The 15,011-nt window shown below is 44.7% G+C and overlaps 1 protein-coding gene across 1 annotated transcript; it reads left to right on the forward strand.

Moving 5' to 3' along the window:
* Window positions 1-785: 785 nt before the first annotated feature.
* Window positions 786-10,393, forward strand: LOC120057740 (protein FAM210A-like). Its single transcript, XM_039006223.1, has 3 exons — window positions 786-1,534; window positions 6,394-6,581; window positions 9,210-10,393. The coding sequence occupies exons 1-3, from the start codon at window positions 971-973 to the stop codon at window positions 9,427-9,429; spliced, it is 972 nt and encodes a 323-aa protein (XP_038862151.1). The 5' UTR covers window positions 786-970; the 3' UTR covers window positions 9,430-10,393.
* The last annotated feature ends 4,618 nt before the right edge of the window (window positions 10,394-15,011 follow it).

Consider the following 15,011-nt stretch of genomic DNA (forward strand, 5'->3'; position numbering starts at 1 on the left):
AGGCAGAATTTCAGTTGCTCAGCAACAGCCTCCACTCATCCATAGTGTAACTGATCATGTGGATAACCTTATCTGTATCGACACAATTAGTATCTGCTCGAGATAAAATACAATTCAGTTGGTAGGCCCCCAGGGCAGGCTACAGAATAGAGCATGAAACATGAGGTAACAATTGTTATGGAATAATACTGGTATTTTCTCTAAACTATAGAGCGACAGTAGGGGTGAACATGTTTATAACAGTAAGAGTGAACATTATAACAGTATGGTTCTTTAACTAACTGAGCCACCCCCTTTTAGGTTATTCAATATCTAACTTCCTTCAGTCCAAGACGAGGCAGAGCTATCATTAGTATGACTGGCTGGAGCTTCATATTACACCTGTATAGCACGGGGAAATATTTGACATCCTCCATGATGTTAGACACGCACTGTCATACTGTGCTAAACAGGGAGAGGAGAGGGCTGATTAAATGCAATGGCAAACATAGCATTTGTTGTTGATATTGGTCACATATTGGTTTAAAATGACAGTTTATAAATGGTCTATTGTCGGCTTCCAAACATAGTTAAATGTGCATAATTATGGTAAATACATAGCCGTAATGTAGCCTACATTCCATTTTGATCTAGCCTACGCATAATATTAGGCTCCATGTCACTATTGCAAAGATCAGTGAGTGCGCAACTACATAGGGTATAATGTAGGTTACATGTATTGTTGTAACTTTAAGGTTTTTTCTCCTTACAAACGGGCTCGTTATTGGTGGAACAGTGAATGTCCTCATTGGTTGTCTCACTCTAATCAGCAGAGCGAGATGAGGACAGCGTGTTGATAGCTATCAACCTGCTATTAATGTCTACGCTATTCTTGTAAACCTTTATTAGCTTCTTCGTCTAATGTTAATTGTTATTTTAATTAATCCGCTTTATAGACCGGGCTTTGTGTGTAGTTTTTGCGACGGGAACCATGTTTTTGTGTCGTGGAGCGAGGCTGTCGGCCACGGCTTTGGAGCTGGGTTTAAACTCCACGACCAGGGCAGCGGCGCAACTTAAAGCAAACAGACCAGCTGACATTACCTGGCCATTGCGTAACAGCCATACATTACATCGCTCCCGAGCGTTTTGTGGATATGTCCGTGGTGGTGGCCGGGATGATTCTGCACTTTCGCCTGATGGAAAGCGAGAAAAGAGGGAGAAGGACATGTTTTCCATCAAAAACTGGGACTCGGTTCGTTTCATAATCACACATCGGGAACAATTACCTCGAGTAACCCTGTTCGCTTTCAATTTCTCCAACAAAACTATTTTCAGCCCTACATATTGTAACACTAGCTTACCGCTACATCGGACGAATGGAGGCCAAAACAGACAGAAACTACATATAGATGGACTTGAAACTGTTTTGTTTACGTCTGGCGCGAAGGTCTGCAAGCATCGCTGCTGTCCCACATCGACTGTGCAAATGAGGGATCTATCGTCTGTTGCTGCCGCGCCAAAAGGCCTGGAAGACTCGACCGCTGTCTTCAAAGGGGTAAATGTTCAGCTTTGAATGGTATTTGTTTAACCTCCGTGTCACCGAATTGAACCATGTTTGACCAGTAATCATGCCCCACTTAGCTATACCAAACAATACGACCCTGAACTCGCGCAGGGTTTAGTGTCGAGTCAACAGTTGCTGGTTCTCTGCCTGTTGTTTTGATAAATGACACAGTAATTACATTGCTAAAAGGATTGCAATACTAGTTTGTTACAAGTAATTGGCCTACTCCACATTATAAAGCCAGCCCTGTACATTGCAGCTATGTTATGCAAGTAACATGACGCGGACACAGCTCTGTTCACGTGATGTCAGACGTGTGAATCAGAAGGGACAGAATCGGCCTAATGCTGTCTCTGTGGGGTTGGGGTTTATAGCTAGCTATAGGTAGCTTGGTGTACAAAAGCCTATAGGCAATTATCGGATACAACTATCAGGAAACTTAAAACTACTCTGGATGATGTATAACTTGTTATTTATCTTCATTTCACAGTACCACACTGTCCTGCTTCTATTTCCCTTGTCCAATGTTCTGGTGTGCTCTGGTCCTTCGGTAATTCAGAGTGTTTCTCTGTCGGGGGGTTCAGAGCGCACACTGGAAGGTCTGGCGGAGGAGTTGGGCTGTTCCGAGCGTCTGACCTTAAAACGGCAGTCCAACACCCAAGCTAACTGGCTAAAGTTAGCTAGCTACTTTCATACACAAATGAGAGAACACCTCACTCTGACCATTTTACTCGCCCTAGTAGAGCTGGTTAGGCTGTTTTCATGTTACCCAGATCGTTGGTGACTGTAACTGTGCTGCTGGCAACAATTTAATAACGTTTTTCCCCCCGACGTTTACTGACACCGGCCATATTAAACGAGCGTTCGTAAATTCATCAGTTATTCTGCGCTCTTGTACTCAGACGAGAGAGCTCTGAAATCGGAGTAGATAGCCCGAGCGAATTTACGAACGCACCCATAGGCTACCGCTTCAGTCAAGCTCTACTCGTCTATTATGAGTCTGTAATAAATACATTGAGGATGGGATGCACTCTAGGGAAAAATCGAGTATATTCTTATTTTAATAAATCATAGTCATTTCCCCTTTCCTCTATAACTGGTTTGTTCTGAAAACAGCAGGAACATTGAGACAAGTTCCCGAGTCATCATTATAAAGGAAAAACTGTCTGTGAACAGATGGGAATAGACATACTGTTCGGTTAGTAGGACTGCTGTGAGGTCCATGGTAAAGACTTGTTCTTTAGCTGGAAGACCCTGCAACGTATAGGTCTAATTTTCATGATTTCTAACACCTATAACACAGCAACATTCTGCTTGAAGTTCATGACGTAAGAGGGCTTAACTAATGCTGGTATGTTTGTCCTCGGCCCTCTCATTCAAAGTAGCAGATGTGCTAGTGAGGGTGGCGGGCTGGGCCGGGTTAGGGTGGTGCTGTGTGTTTGTCTGCCGTCTGCATCCTCTCAAAAGCTGTTATCACACACACACAGTCCCTCTGTTCTTGTTGCCTCCCTGGCAATACTCCCTATACCACTCACTCACATGACCTTCCCACGGCTGCTCCCTGCCTGCTCTGCTCTGTTCCTCTCTGGCTTGGAAAGCAGTCCGTGTCTGTCCTTCTCTCTGCCTCTTTGGCCTTTTGTCTATTGTTGGAGAAGCTTGTGGTGCTTCACTGCACTAGCCTGGCCTCACCCCGTGTTGTTTGGGTCAAATAGAAAAACAACAAGAGGAGGGAAAGGGACAGAACCATGTGGCTAATTTAGTGCTCAGTTGAAACCTGCTTAGAGGACATTTTAGTGTTCAGTTGAAACCTGCTTAGAGGACATTTTAGTGCTCAGTTGAAACCTGCTTAGAGGACATTTTAGTGCTCAGTTGAAACCTGCTTAGAGGACATTTTAGTGTTCAGTTGAAACCTGCTTAGAGGACATTTTAGTGTTCAGTTGAAACCTGCTTAGAGGACATTTTAGTGCTCAGTTGAAACCTGCTTAGAGGACATTTTAGTGCTCAGTTGAAACCTGCTTAGAGGACATTTTAGTGTTCAGTTGAAACCTGCTTAGAGGACATTTTAGTGCTCAGTTGAAACCTGCTTAGAGGACATTTTAGTGTTCAGTTGAAACCTGCTTAGAGGACATTTTAGTGTTCAGTTGAAACCTGCTTAGAGGACATTTTAGTGTTCAGTTGAAACCTGCTTAGAGGACATTTTAGTGTTCAGTTGAAACCTGCTTAGAGGACATTTTAGTGTTCAGTTGAAACCTGCTTAGAGGACATTTTAGCAGGGAGATTCAGATGACCGATTGTTAAAAATATATATTTCTAAAATTACAGTGAGGGTGAAGCGGGCTGTGCCTAGTTATTTCCTGCTCTGCTGTGGCAGCCGCTTCTAGAGTTCTATTGGTCATATAACATTACTTATCTATTGGAGTCCGTTGCAGTATGACTTCTCCAGAGCCTTCTATTATAATGCTGTGTTTTTTTTTACTGTAGCCTGAAGAGCAGCTAGTCCATGTACTACTTCCCCTGCGTGCCGAGACACTTAGGCTACGTACAGTGCATTCAGAAAGTATTCAGACCCCTTGACTTTTTCCACAGTTTGTTACATTACAGCCTGATTCTAAAATGTATTAAAATTGTCTCCCCCCCAAATCTACACACTACCCCATAATGACTAAGCAAAAACAGATTTTTTTTTACAAACAATTGCAAACTTGTAAAAAAAAAATTTTTTAAATAGACTTACATAGGTATTCAGATCCTTTACTCAGTAATTTGTTGAAGCACCTTTGGCAGCGATTACGGCCTCAAGTCTTCTTGGGTATGACGCTACAAGCTTGGCACACCTGTATTTGGGGAGTTTCTCCCATTCTTCTCTGCAGATCCTCTCAAGCTCTGTCAGGTTGGATGGGGAGTGTCGCTGCCCAGCTATTTTCAGGTCTCTCTAGAGATGTTAGATCGTGTTCAAGTCTGGGCTCTGGCTGGGCCACTCAAGGACATTCAGAGACTTTTCCCGAAGCCCCGCCTGCGTTGTCTTGGCTGTGTGCTTAGGGTCGTTGTCCTGTTGGAAGGTGAACCTTCGCTCCAGTCTGAGGTCCAGAGTGCTCTGGAGCAGGTTTTCATCAAGGATCTCTCTGTACTTTGCTCCGTTCATCTTTGCCTCGATCCTGACTAGTCTCCCAGTCCCTCCTGCTGAAATGCATCCCCACAGCATGATCCTGCCACCACCATGCTTCACCGTAGGGAGGTGCCAAGTTTCTTCCAGACTTGACATTCAGGCCAAATAATTAAATCTTGGTTTCATCAGACCAGACAATCTTGTTTCTCATGGTCTGAGTCTTTAGGTGCCTTTTGGCAAACTCCAAGCAGATTGTCATGTGTCTGTAACAGTATAACTTTACGTCGTCCCCTCGCCCCGACACGGGCGCGAACCAGGGACCCTCTGCACACATCAACAACGGTCGCCCACGAAGCATCGTTACCCATCGCTCCACAAAGGCCGCGGCCCTTGCAGAGCAAGGTGCAACACTACTTCTAGGTTTCAGAACAAGTGACGTAACTGATTGAAACGCTAGTAGCGCGTACCCGCTAACTAGCTAGCCATTTCACATCCGTTACACTCACCCCCCTTTCAACCTCCTCCTTTTCCGCAGCAACCAGTGATCCGGGTCAACAGCATCAATGTTACAGTATAACTTTAAACCGTCCCCTCGCCCCGACACGGGCGCGAACCAGGGACCCTCTGCACACATCAACAACGGTCGCCCACGAAGCATCGTTACCCATCGCTCCACAAAGGCCGCGGCCCTTGCAGAGCAAGGTGCAACACTACTTCTAGGTTTCAGAGCAAGTGACGTAACTGATTGAAACGCTAGTAGCGCGTACCCGCTAACTAGCTAGCCATTTCACATCCGTTACATGTCTTTTACTGAGGAGTGGCTTCCGTCTGGCCGCTCTACCATAAAGGCCTGATTGGTGGAATGCTGCCGAGATGGTTGTCCTTCTGGAAGTTTCTCCCATCTTCACAGAGGAACTCTGGAGCTCTGTCAGAGTGACCATCAGGTTCTTGGTCACCTCCCTGACCAAGGCCCTTCTCCTCCGATTGCTCATGGGAGAGTCTTGGTGGTTCCAATTTGTTTCATTTAAGAAAGATGGAGGCCACTGTGTTCTTGGGGACCTTCCTGAGCCCGGACTTGAACCTGATCAAACATCTCTGGAGAGACCTGAAAATAGCTGTGCAGCGACACTCCCCATCCAACCTGACAGAGCTTGAGAGGATCTGTAGAGAAGAATGGGAGGAACTCCCCAAATACAGGTGTGCCAAGCTTGTAGCCTCATACCCAAGAAGACTCAAGGCTGTAATCGCTGCCAAAGGTGTTTCAACAAAGTACTGAGTAAAGGGTCTGAATACTTATCTAAATGTGATATTTCATTTTTTGTATTTATTTTAATACATGTGCAAATGGGGTTGTGTGTGTGTGTGTGTATTTTGATTAGGAAAAGAGAGAAAAATAATACACTTTACATTAAGGCAGTAACGTAACAAAATGTGGAAAAAGTCAAGGGGTCTGAATACTTTCTGAATGCACTGTACATTTGATTGTATCTGCTTCTGTTTATTTTCTGCTGACTCATCGGCTGAGGCTGACACATCGTAGTCCGTTTTCAAAATGTTCATTGAGTCTCAACTAATACAAAGACTGTATGGGAAACTTTCTATGACTATTTTATATGTGGACCCAGTGTTGCTATTCCTTGACCAGGGCACACTTTAAAAAGAGTCAATCTCAATGTCACGTTCCCGAGTTTTTAATTAAAGGATACATTTTTACAAAAGCGCTCTTTCTCTCTGACCTGACCAGGACCAGACTCCAAAAGAAGCCTCAGCCAAGGTCCCTGAGGAGCCCAAGGTACCGGAGCCCGAAGAGGACAAACCTAGCAAGGCCCAGCAGCTGAAGAAGGTGTTTAAGGAGTACGGAGCAGTTGGAGTCTCCTTCCACATATGCATCTCTCTCATGTCTCTGGGAATGTTCTACCTTGCTGTGTCCAGGTAATGTATGAAGCAAGACTTCAACATGATTGGTTACATGTAAAAACATTGCATTTGTCTCCCCCAGTCGTCACGGCTCTGTTGATCCCAAACTGTTTGAGGCCTTACGTAGATTTATTTTTACTTCTATAGCATTTTAAGCACACTGCATTGTCATTTCACATGCCATTGGATATAGAGGGAAGTCCTTCTACTGACGGTGTAATGACTATAGAGAGAAGGCCTTCTACTGACGGTGTAATGTCTATAGAGAGAAGGCCTTCTACTGACGGTGTAATGACTATAGAGAGAAGGCCTTCTACTGACGGTGTAATGTCTATAGAGAGAAGGCCTTCTACTGACGGTGTAATGACTATAGAGAGAAGGCCTTCTACTGATGGTGTAATGTCTATAGAGAGAAGGCCTTCTACTGACGGTGTAATGACTATAGAGAGAAGGCCTTCTACTGACGGTGTAATGACTATAGAGAGAAGGCATTCTACTGACGGTGTAATGTCTATAGAGAGAATGTCTTCTACTGATGGTGTAATGACTATAGAGAGAAGACCTTCTACCGATGGTGTAATGACTATAGAGAGAAGGCCTTCTACTGATGGTGTAATGACTATAGAGAGAAGGCCTTCTACTGACGGTGTAATGACTATAGAGAGAAGGCCTTCTACTGACGGTGTAATGACTATAGAGAGAAGGCCTTCTACTGACGGTGTAATGTCTATAGAGAGAAGGCCTTCTACGGACGGTGTAATGACTAGAGAGAGAAGGCCTTCTACTGACGGTGTAATGACTAGAGAGAGAAGGCCTTCTCCTGATGGTGTAATGACTATAGAGAGAAGGCCTTCTACTGATGGTGTAATGACTATAGAGAGAAGGCCTTCTACTGACGGTGTAATGACTATAGAGAGAAGGCCTTCTACTGACGGTGTAATGACTATAGAGAGAAGGCCTTCTACTGACGGTGTAATGACTATAGAGAGAAGGCCTTCTACAATGGTGTAATAACTATAGAGAGAAGGCCTTCTACTGACGGTGTAATGTCTATAGAGAGAAGGCCTTCTACTGACGGTGTAATGACTATAGAGAGAAGGCCTTCTCCTGATGGTGTAATGACTATAGAAAGGGCTTCTCCGGACGGTGTAATGACTATAGAGAGAAAGCCTTCTACTGACGGTGTAATGACTATAGAGAGAAGCCCTCCTACTGACGGTGTAATGACTATAGAGAGAAGGCCTTCTACTGACGGTGTAATGTCTATAGAGAGAAGGCCTTCTACTGACGGTGTAATGTCTATAGAGAGAAGGCCTTCTACTGACGGTGTAATGACTATAGAGAGAAGGCCTTCTACTGACGGTGTAATGACTATAGAGAGAAGGCCTTCTACTGACGGTGTAATGACTAGAGAGAAGGCCTTCTACTGACGGTGTAATGACTATAGAGAGAAGGCCTTCTACTGACGGTGTAATGACTATAGAGAGAAGGCCTTCTACTGACGGTGTAATAACTAGAGAGAAGGCCTTTACTGATGGTGTAATGCCTATAGAGAGAATGCCTTCTACTGACGGTGTAATGACTATAGAGAGAAGGTCTTCTCCTGATGGTGTAATGACTATAGAGAGAAGGCCTTCTACTGATGGTGTAATGACTATAGAGAGAAGGCCTTCTACTGATGGTGTAATGACTATAGAAAGGGCTTCTCCGGACGGTGTAATGTCTATAGAGAGAATGCCTTCTACTGACGGTGTAATGACTATAGAGAGAAGGTCTTCTCCTGACGGTGTAATGACTATAGAGAGAAGGCCTTCTACTGATGGTGTAATGACAATAGAGAGAAGGCCTTCTACTGATGGTGTAATGACAATAGAGAGAAGGCCTTCTCCTGATGGTGTAATGACTATAGAGAGAAGGCCTTCTACTGACGGTGTAATGACTATAGAGAGAAGGCCTTCTCCTGATGGTGTAATGACTATAGAAAGGGCTTCTCCGGACGGTGTAATGACTATAGAGAGAAAGCCTTCTACTGACGGTGTAATGACTATAGAGAGAAGGCCTTCTACTGACGGTGTAATGACTATAGAGAGAAGGCCTTCTCCTGACGGTGTAATGTAGGAGAATACGTTGTTAGTTAGACTGTCTGTAGCCGTGGGCCCATGGCCCGGTTATGTGAGTCTTATCTCTGCCTGCCTGCTGGCTCTCGACTGGCTCTGTGCCAGCTGTGACCAGTAGACTGCATACCAGGGGGATTGAGCCTAGATTATCAACCAGCTCACAGATTTCCCCTGATGGCAGTAATATGGCCCTTGGACTCAACACCCTCCCAGCCAGCATGGCGCTCCAGTTCGCTATCAACCCAGATAATCACTGTGGGGGGAGACATGGTGCATTCTGAAATGGCATCCTATAGTGCTGTGTTAGTACATTGCAGTTTACCATGTAGGGAACAGGAAGCCTCAGAAGTCGCCATGTTAAATGAAAATGTATAGTGGCCTATGCATGTTTTTATTTAATGAAAGTTAACTTTTTGTATAGCACTCTTCAATACAAGTAACAAAGTGCTTCACATCATAAAATAATGATGAAAATGAAATGATCCCTGTTGTACTCTCCAATAACGTGTGTGTTTCCTCTCCACAGTGGGATTGACATGACTGCCATCCTGTACAAGATAGGTTTTAGTGAATCTCTGCTTCAGTCCAAGTTGGCGGCGGGGACCAGTACATTTGTCTTAGCGTACGCCGTCCACAAGCTCTTCGCTCCTCTCCGTATCAGCATTACTCTGGTGTCGGTGCCTCTCCTCGTTCGGTACCTCAGAAAGACTGGCCTCTTCAAGACCCCCAACTCACCCACACCCTGATTGGCAGACACCACCACCTCACCCACAGCCTGATTGGCAGACATCACCACCTCACCCACAGCCTGATTGGCAGACACCCCCACCTCACCCACAGCCTGATTGGCAGACACCCCCACCTCACCCACAGCCTGATTGGCAGACACCCCCACCTCACCCACAGCCTGATTGGCAGACACCCCCACCTCACCCACAGCCTGATTGGCAGACACCCCCACCTCACCCACAGCCTGATTGGCAGACACCCCCACCTCACCCACAGCCTGATTGGCAGACACCCCCACCTCACCCACAGCCTGATTGGCAGACACCCCCACCTCACCCACAGCCTGATTGGCAGACACCCTCACCCACAGCCTGATTGGCAGACACCCTCACCCACAGCCTGATTGGCAGACACCCTCACCCACAGCCTGATTGGCAGACACCCTCACCCACAGCCTGATTGGCAGACACCCTCACCCACAGCCTGATTGGCAGACACCCTCACCCACAGCCTGATTGGCAGACACCCCCACCTCTATAACTTCCATAACCTTACAAATATTCCCTGTTTTTTCAGATATGGCTTGTGGAGGATTTCTAGACTCAGGAAGGATTAAGCTTTGAGGAGTTCCTGTAACTTGGAATTCTTCAACAGGATTTCTGCAGGAGAACAGACAGGGACTTTTTGGGATGTTTTTCTGAATGTTGAAACTTCTTGATAACCCACGAAGCCCACTTTTAACCCACCTGTAAATAAACATTTTCCTTTTTATATAGGAAAGTTCAGTAGTTAGACCTCACGATGTCTGTTTCAAGGCTCTGCAGTTTCCGTTTGTTTATTTTGTTACCTTCGCTTCTGCTGAACAGAAGTCATGGTCCATGGTGATTTTGTTGAGCCGGTAGCTCACGAAGAAATACACGCCATGTCTTTCTGTGAATTATTGGAACAAAATATGAAAGAATAAAGTATGAATCCACTGTTCCAGGTTTATCGGTGATTTATAGTGACGGAAAGTTGGAATTTAATTTCATCCGTTCTTGACCTTCTTGACCTAATGTTTTGAGTAGACAAAACATTAGGAACACTCTTTCCATGACAGACTGACCAGCTGAATCTAAGTGAAAACTATGATCCCTTATTGATGTCACCTGTTAAATCTACTTCAATCAGTGTAGATGAAGGAGAGGAGACAGGTTTAAGAATAATTATTATATATTTTTTGAGACAATTGAGACATGTGCCGTTCAGAGGGTGAATGGACAAGACAGGATTTAAGTGTCTTTGAACGGGGTATGGCAGTAGGTGCCAGGCACACCGGTTTGTGTCAAGACCTGCAACTCTGCTGGGTTTTTCACACTCAACAGTTTCCTGTGTGTATTAAGAATAGTCCACTACCCAAAGGACATACAGGCAACTTGATACAACTGTGGGAAGCATTGGAGTCCACATGGGCCAGCATCCCTGTGGAACGTTTTCGACACCTTGTAGAGTCCATGCCCCGATGAATTGAGGCTGTTCTGAGGGGAGTGGGGTGAGCGTAACTCAATATTAGGAAAGTGTCCTTAATGTTTTGTACACTGTGTTTTATGCATTCTAAAAAAAAAGACAACCAAGGACGATCTGTCCCAGATATATTGATTTACAATCATATTTAACCAGTTGGCACTGGACAAAGACATCAGGGATGATGTAGACTCTAAACCCTCCCTTATTTAACAGAAGTATAGAATGTTCTAAAGATTTGAAAGAATGTTCTTTAGGAATAGGAGTGTGCTGGTTGGTCCATCAGCATCTCTTTGTGCTCTGAAGGTTCTACAGGAGAGGATGATGTAGCTGAGCAGCCATGTTCTCCTCTCTTCCTAGTGCCTGGTGAATGAATCAGCAGAAATATTCAGGTGTCCTGTTAAATCTCTCCCATGTCATTTTGCCTGGAACCAAAACGGTTCTCTTTTTCCACCGTGGTTTTACATCACAGGTGGTAGAAAAGGAGCGAAGGTTTGGATTCCAGGTGACCTTTTTATAATTAGTCAAGCAATCATCATTTGTGTCCAATGCAAGGACTTTTATAGCCTGATTCCTGCTCTGTTAGTGCTGCGACTCCTACGGTCATTGTTGTTTGGTATGAGAATTACCATAGGAGTTGGCAAGACAGTACAAACATCTGGGACCGGGCTAAGTCCTCTATGATAAGCTCTGTATGAAGTAAGGATGTTAGTATATCTATCCATATCATATTCATAACTATGGTAATTGTGTAAAATATATATTTTTTGAATCGATTGGAGTTGTATTTAATTATTAAAAGGGACTGCTATCCATCCTCTGTCTGTGTACTTGTTGTTATTGCAGCACAGTGCATGTTTCACCATAAAACATTTACACGGAGTATACAAAACATTTACGACACCTGCAACGCTGCTGGGTTTTTCACACTCAACAGTTTCCTGTGTGTATCAAGAATGTTCCAGCACCCAAAGGACATCCAACTTGACACAACTGTGGGAAGCATTGGAGTCAACATGAGCCAGCATCCCTGTGGAACGCTTTCGACACCTTGTAGAGTCCATGTCCTGAGGGCAAAAGGGAGGGGTGCAACTCAATATTAGGAAGGCATCTTTAATGTTTTCTATAGTCAGTGTATATGAGAACTATTACCTTGTCAAGTGTACACTGTACAGCCATGATTTTAATTAACATTCTATTTGGTTCCCCTTAAAGGCACCCAACCACGCATGCAGAGTGTAATACCACCAACAGCCACACGGTGGAGCTCCTGTACTACGACTGATTCTGTTTTCATCTTTTATGGATACAATGATGATACTATTTAAAGGTAAAAGAAGAGCTTCACTGTCTCTGCAACGATATTACTTAAAACCTCATTCACTTTACAAAGACAGAACTGCATTGGGTCTTAACTTTGTATAACTGATGCACATTTTGACAGACAACCCTAAAACATTTTGATTTAGCCCGTGTTCTACCAGGTCAAATCTACAATAGCTACTCTTTCTATTGCTGCCCATGAAGGTGTTAATAGTTCCAGGGAAACGTACAACTCTGTCTTACTCTGTATCCCTAAATAACCACTGTCTGTTGTACAGGCCTGTCTCACTCTGTATCCCTAAATAACCACTGTCTGTTGTACAGGCCTGTCTCACTCTGTATCCCTAAATAACCACTGTCTGTTGTACAGGCCTGTCTCACTCTGTATCCCTAAATAACCACTGTCTGTTGTACAGGCCTGTCTCACTCTGTATCCCTAAATAACCACTGTCTGTTGTACAGGCCTGTCTCACTCTGTATCCCTAAATAACCACTGTCTGTTGTACAGGCCTGTCTCACTCTGTATCCCTAAATAACCACTGTCTGTTGTACAGGCCTGTCTCACTCTGTATCCCTAAATAACCACTGTCTGTTGTACAGGCCTGTCTCACTCTGTATCCCTAAATAACCACTGTCTGTTGTACAGGCCTGTCTCTCTGTATCCCTAAATAACCACTGTCTGTTGTACAGGCCTGTCTCACTCTGTATCCCTAAATAACCACTGTCTGTTGTACAGGCCTGTCTCTCTCTGTATCCCTAAATAACCACTGTCTGTTGTACAGGCCTGTCTCACTCTGTATCCCTAAATAACCACTGTCTGTTGTACAGGCCTGTCTTACTCTGTATCCCTAAATAACCACTGTCTGTTGTACAGGCCTGTCTCTCTCTGTATCCCTAAATAACCACTGTCTGTTGTACAACCCTGTCTCACTCTGTATCCCTAAATAACCACTGTCTGTTGTACAGGCCTGTCTCACTCTGTATCCCTAAATAACCACTGTCTGTTGTACAGGCCTGTCTGTATCCCTAAATAACCACTGTCTGTTGTACAGGCCTGTCTCTCTCTGTATCCCTAAATAACCACTGTCTGTTGTACAGGCCTGTCTCACTCTGTATCCCTAAATAACCACTGTCTGTTGTACAGGCCTGTCTCTCTGTATCCCTAAATAACCACTGTCTGTTGTACAGGCCTGTCTCTATCTGTATCCCTAAATAACCACTGTCTGTTGTACAGGCCTGTCTCACTCTGTATCCCTAAATAACCACTGTCTGTTGTACAGGCCTGTCTCACTCTGTATCTCTAAATAACCACTGTCTGTTGTACAGGCCTGTCTCTCTCTGTATCCCTAAATAACCACTGTCTGTTGTACAGGCCTGTCTTACTCTGTATCCCTAAATAACCACTGTCTGTTGTACAGGCCTGTCTCTCTCTGTATCCCTAAATAACCACTGTCTGTTGTACATGCCTGTCTCACTGTGTATCCCTAAATAACCACTGTCTGTTGTACAGGCCTGTCTCACTCTGTATCCCTAAATAACCACTGTCTGTTGTACAGGCCTGTCTCACTCTGTATCCCTAAATAACCACTGTCTGTTGTACAGGCCTGTCTCACTCTGTATCCCTAAATAACCACTGTCTGTTGTACAGGCCTGTCTCACTCTGTATCTCTAAATAACCACTGTCTGTTGTACAGGCCTGTCTCTCTGTATCCCTAAATAACCACTGTCTGTTGTACAGGCCTGTCTCACTCTGTATCCCTAAATAACCACTGTCTGTTGTACAGGCCTGTCTCACTCTGTATCCCTAAATAACCACTGTCTGTTGTACAGGCCTGTCTCACTCTGTATCTCTAAATAACCACTGTCTGTTGTACAGGCCTGTCTTACCCTGTATCCCTAAATAACCACTGTCTGTTGTACAGGCCTGTCTCTCTCTGTATCCCTAAATAACCACTGTCTGTTGTACAGGCCTGTCTCATCCTGTATCTCTAAATAACCACTGTCTGTTGTACAGGCCTGTCTCTCTCTGTATCCCTAAATAACCACTGTCTGTTGTACAGGCCTGTCTCTCTCTGTATCCCTAAATAACCACTGTCTGTTGTACAGGCCTGTCTCTCTCTGTATCCCTAAATAACCACTGTCTGTTGTACAGGCCTGTCTCACTCTGTATCCCTAAATAACCACTGTCTGTTGTACAGGCCTGTCTCACTGTGTATCCCTAAATAACCACTGTCTGTTGTACAGGCCTGTCTCTCTGTATCCCTAAATAACCACTGTCTGTTGTACAGGCCTGTCTCCCTCTGTATCCCTAAATAACCACTGTCTGTTGTACAGGCCTGTCTTACCCTGTATCCCTAAATAACCACTGTCTGTTGTACAGGCCTGTCTCCCCCTGTATCCCTAAATAACCACTGTCTGTTGTACAGGCCTGTCTCTCTCTGTATCCCTAAATAACCACTGTCTGTTGTACAGGCCTGTCTCTCTCTGTATCCCTAAATAACCACTGTCTGTTGTACAGGCCTGTCTTACCCTGTATCCCTAAATAACCACTGTCTGTTGTACAGGCCTGTCTTACCCTGTATCCCTAAATAACCACTGTCTGTTGTACAGGCCTGTCTCTCTCTGTATCCCTAAATAACCACTGTCTGTTGTACAGGCCTGTCTCTCTCTGTATCCCTAAATAACCACTGTCTGTTGTACAGGCCTGTCTCCCTCTGTATCCCTAAATAACCACTGTCTGTTGTACAGGCCTGTCTCTCTGTATCCCTAAATA

Source organism: Salvelinus namaycush, chromosome 2 (genome assembly GCF_016432855.1).
Source record: "Salvelinus namaycush isolate Seneca chromosome 2, SaNama_1.0, whole genome shotgun sequence".
In the NCBI taxonomy this organism is placed as follows: domain Eukaryota; kingdom Metazoa; phylum Chordata; class Actinopteri; order Salmoniformes; family Salmonidae; genus Salvelinus; species Salvelinus namaycush.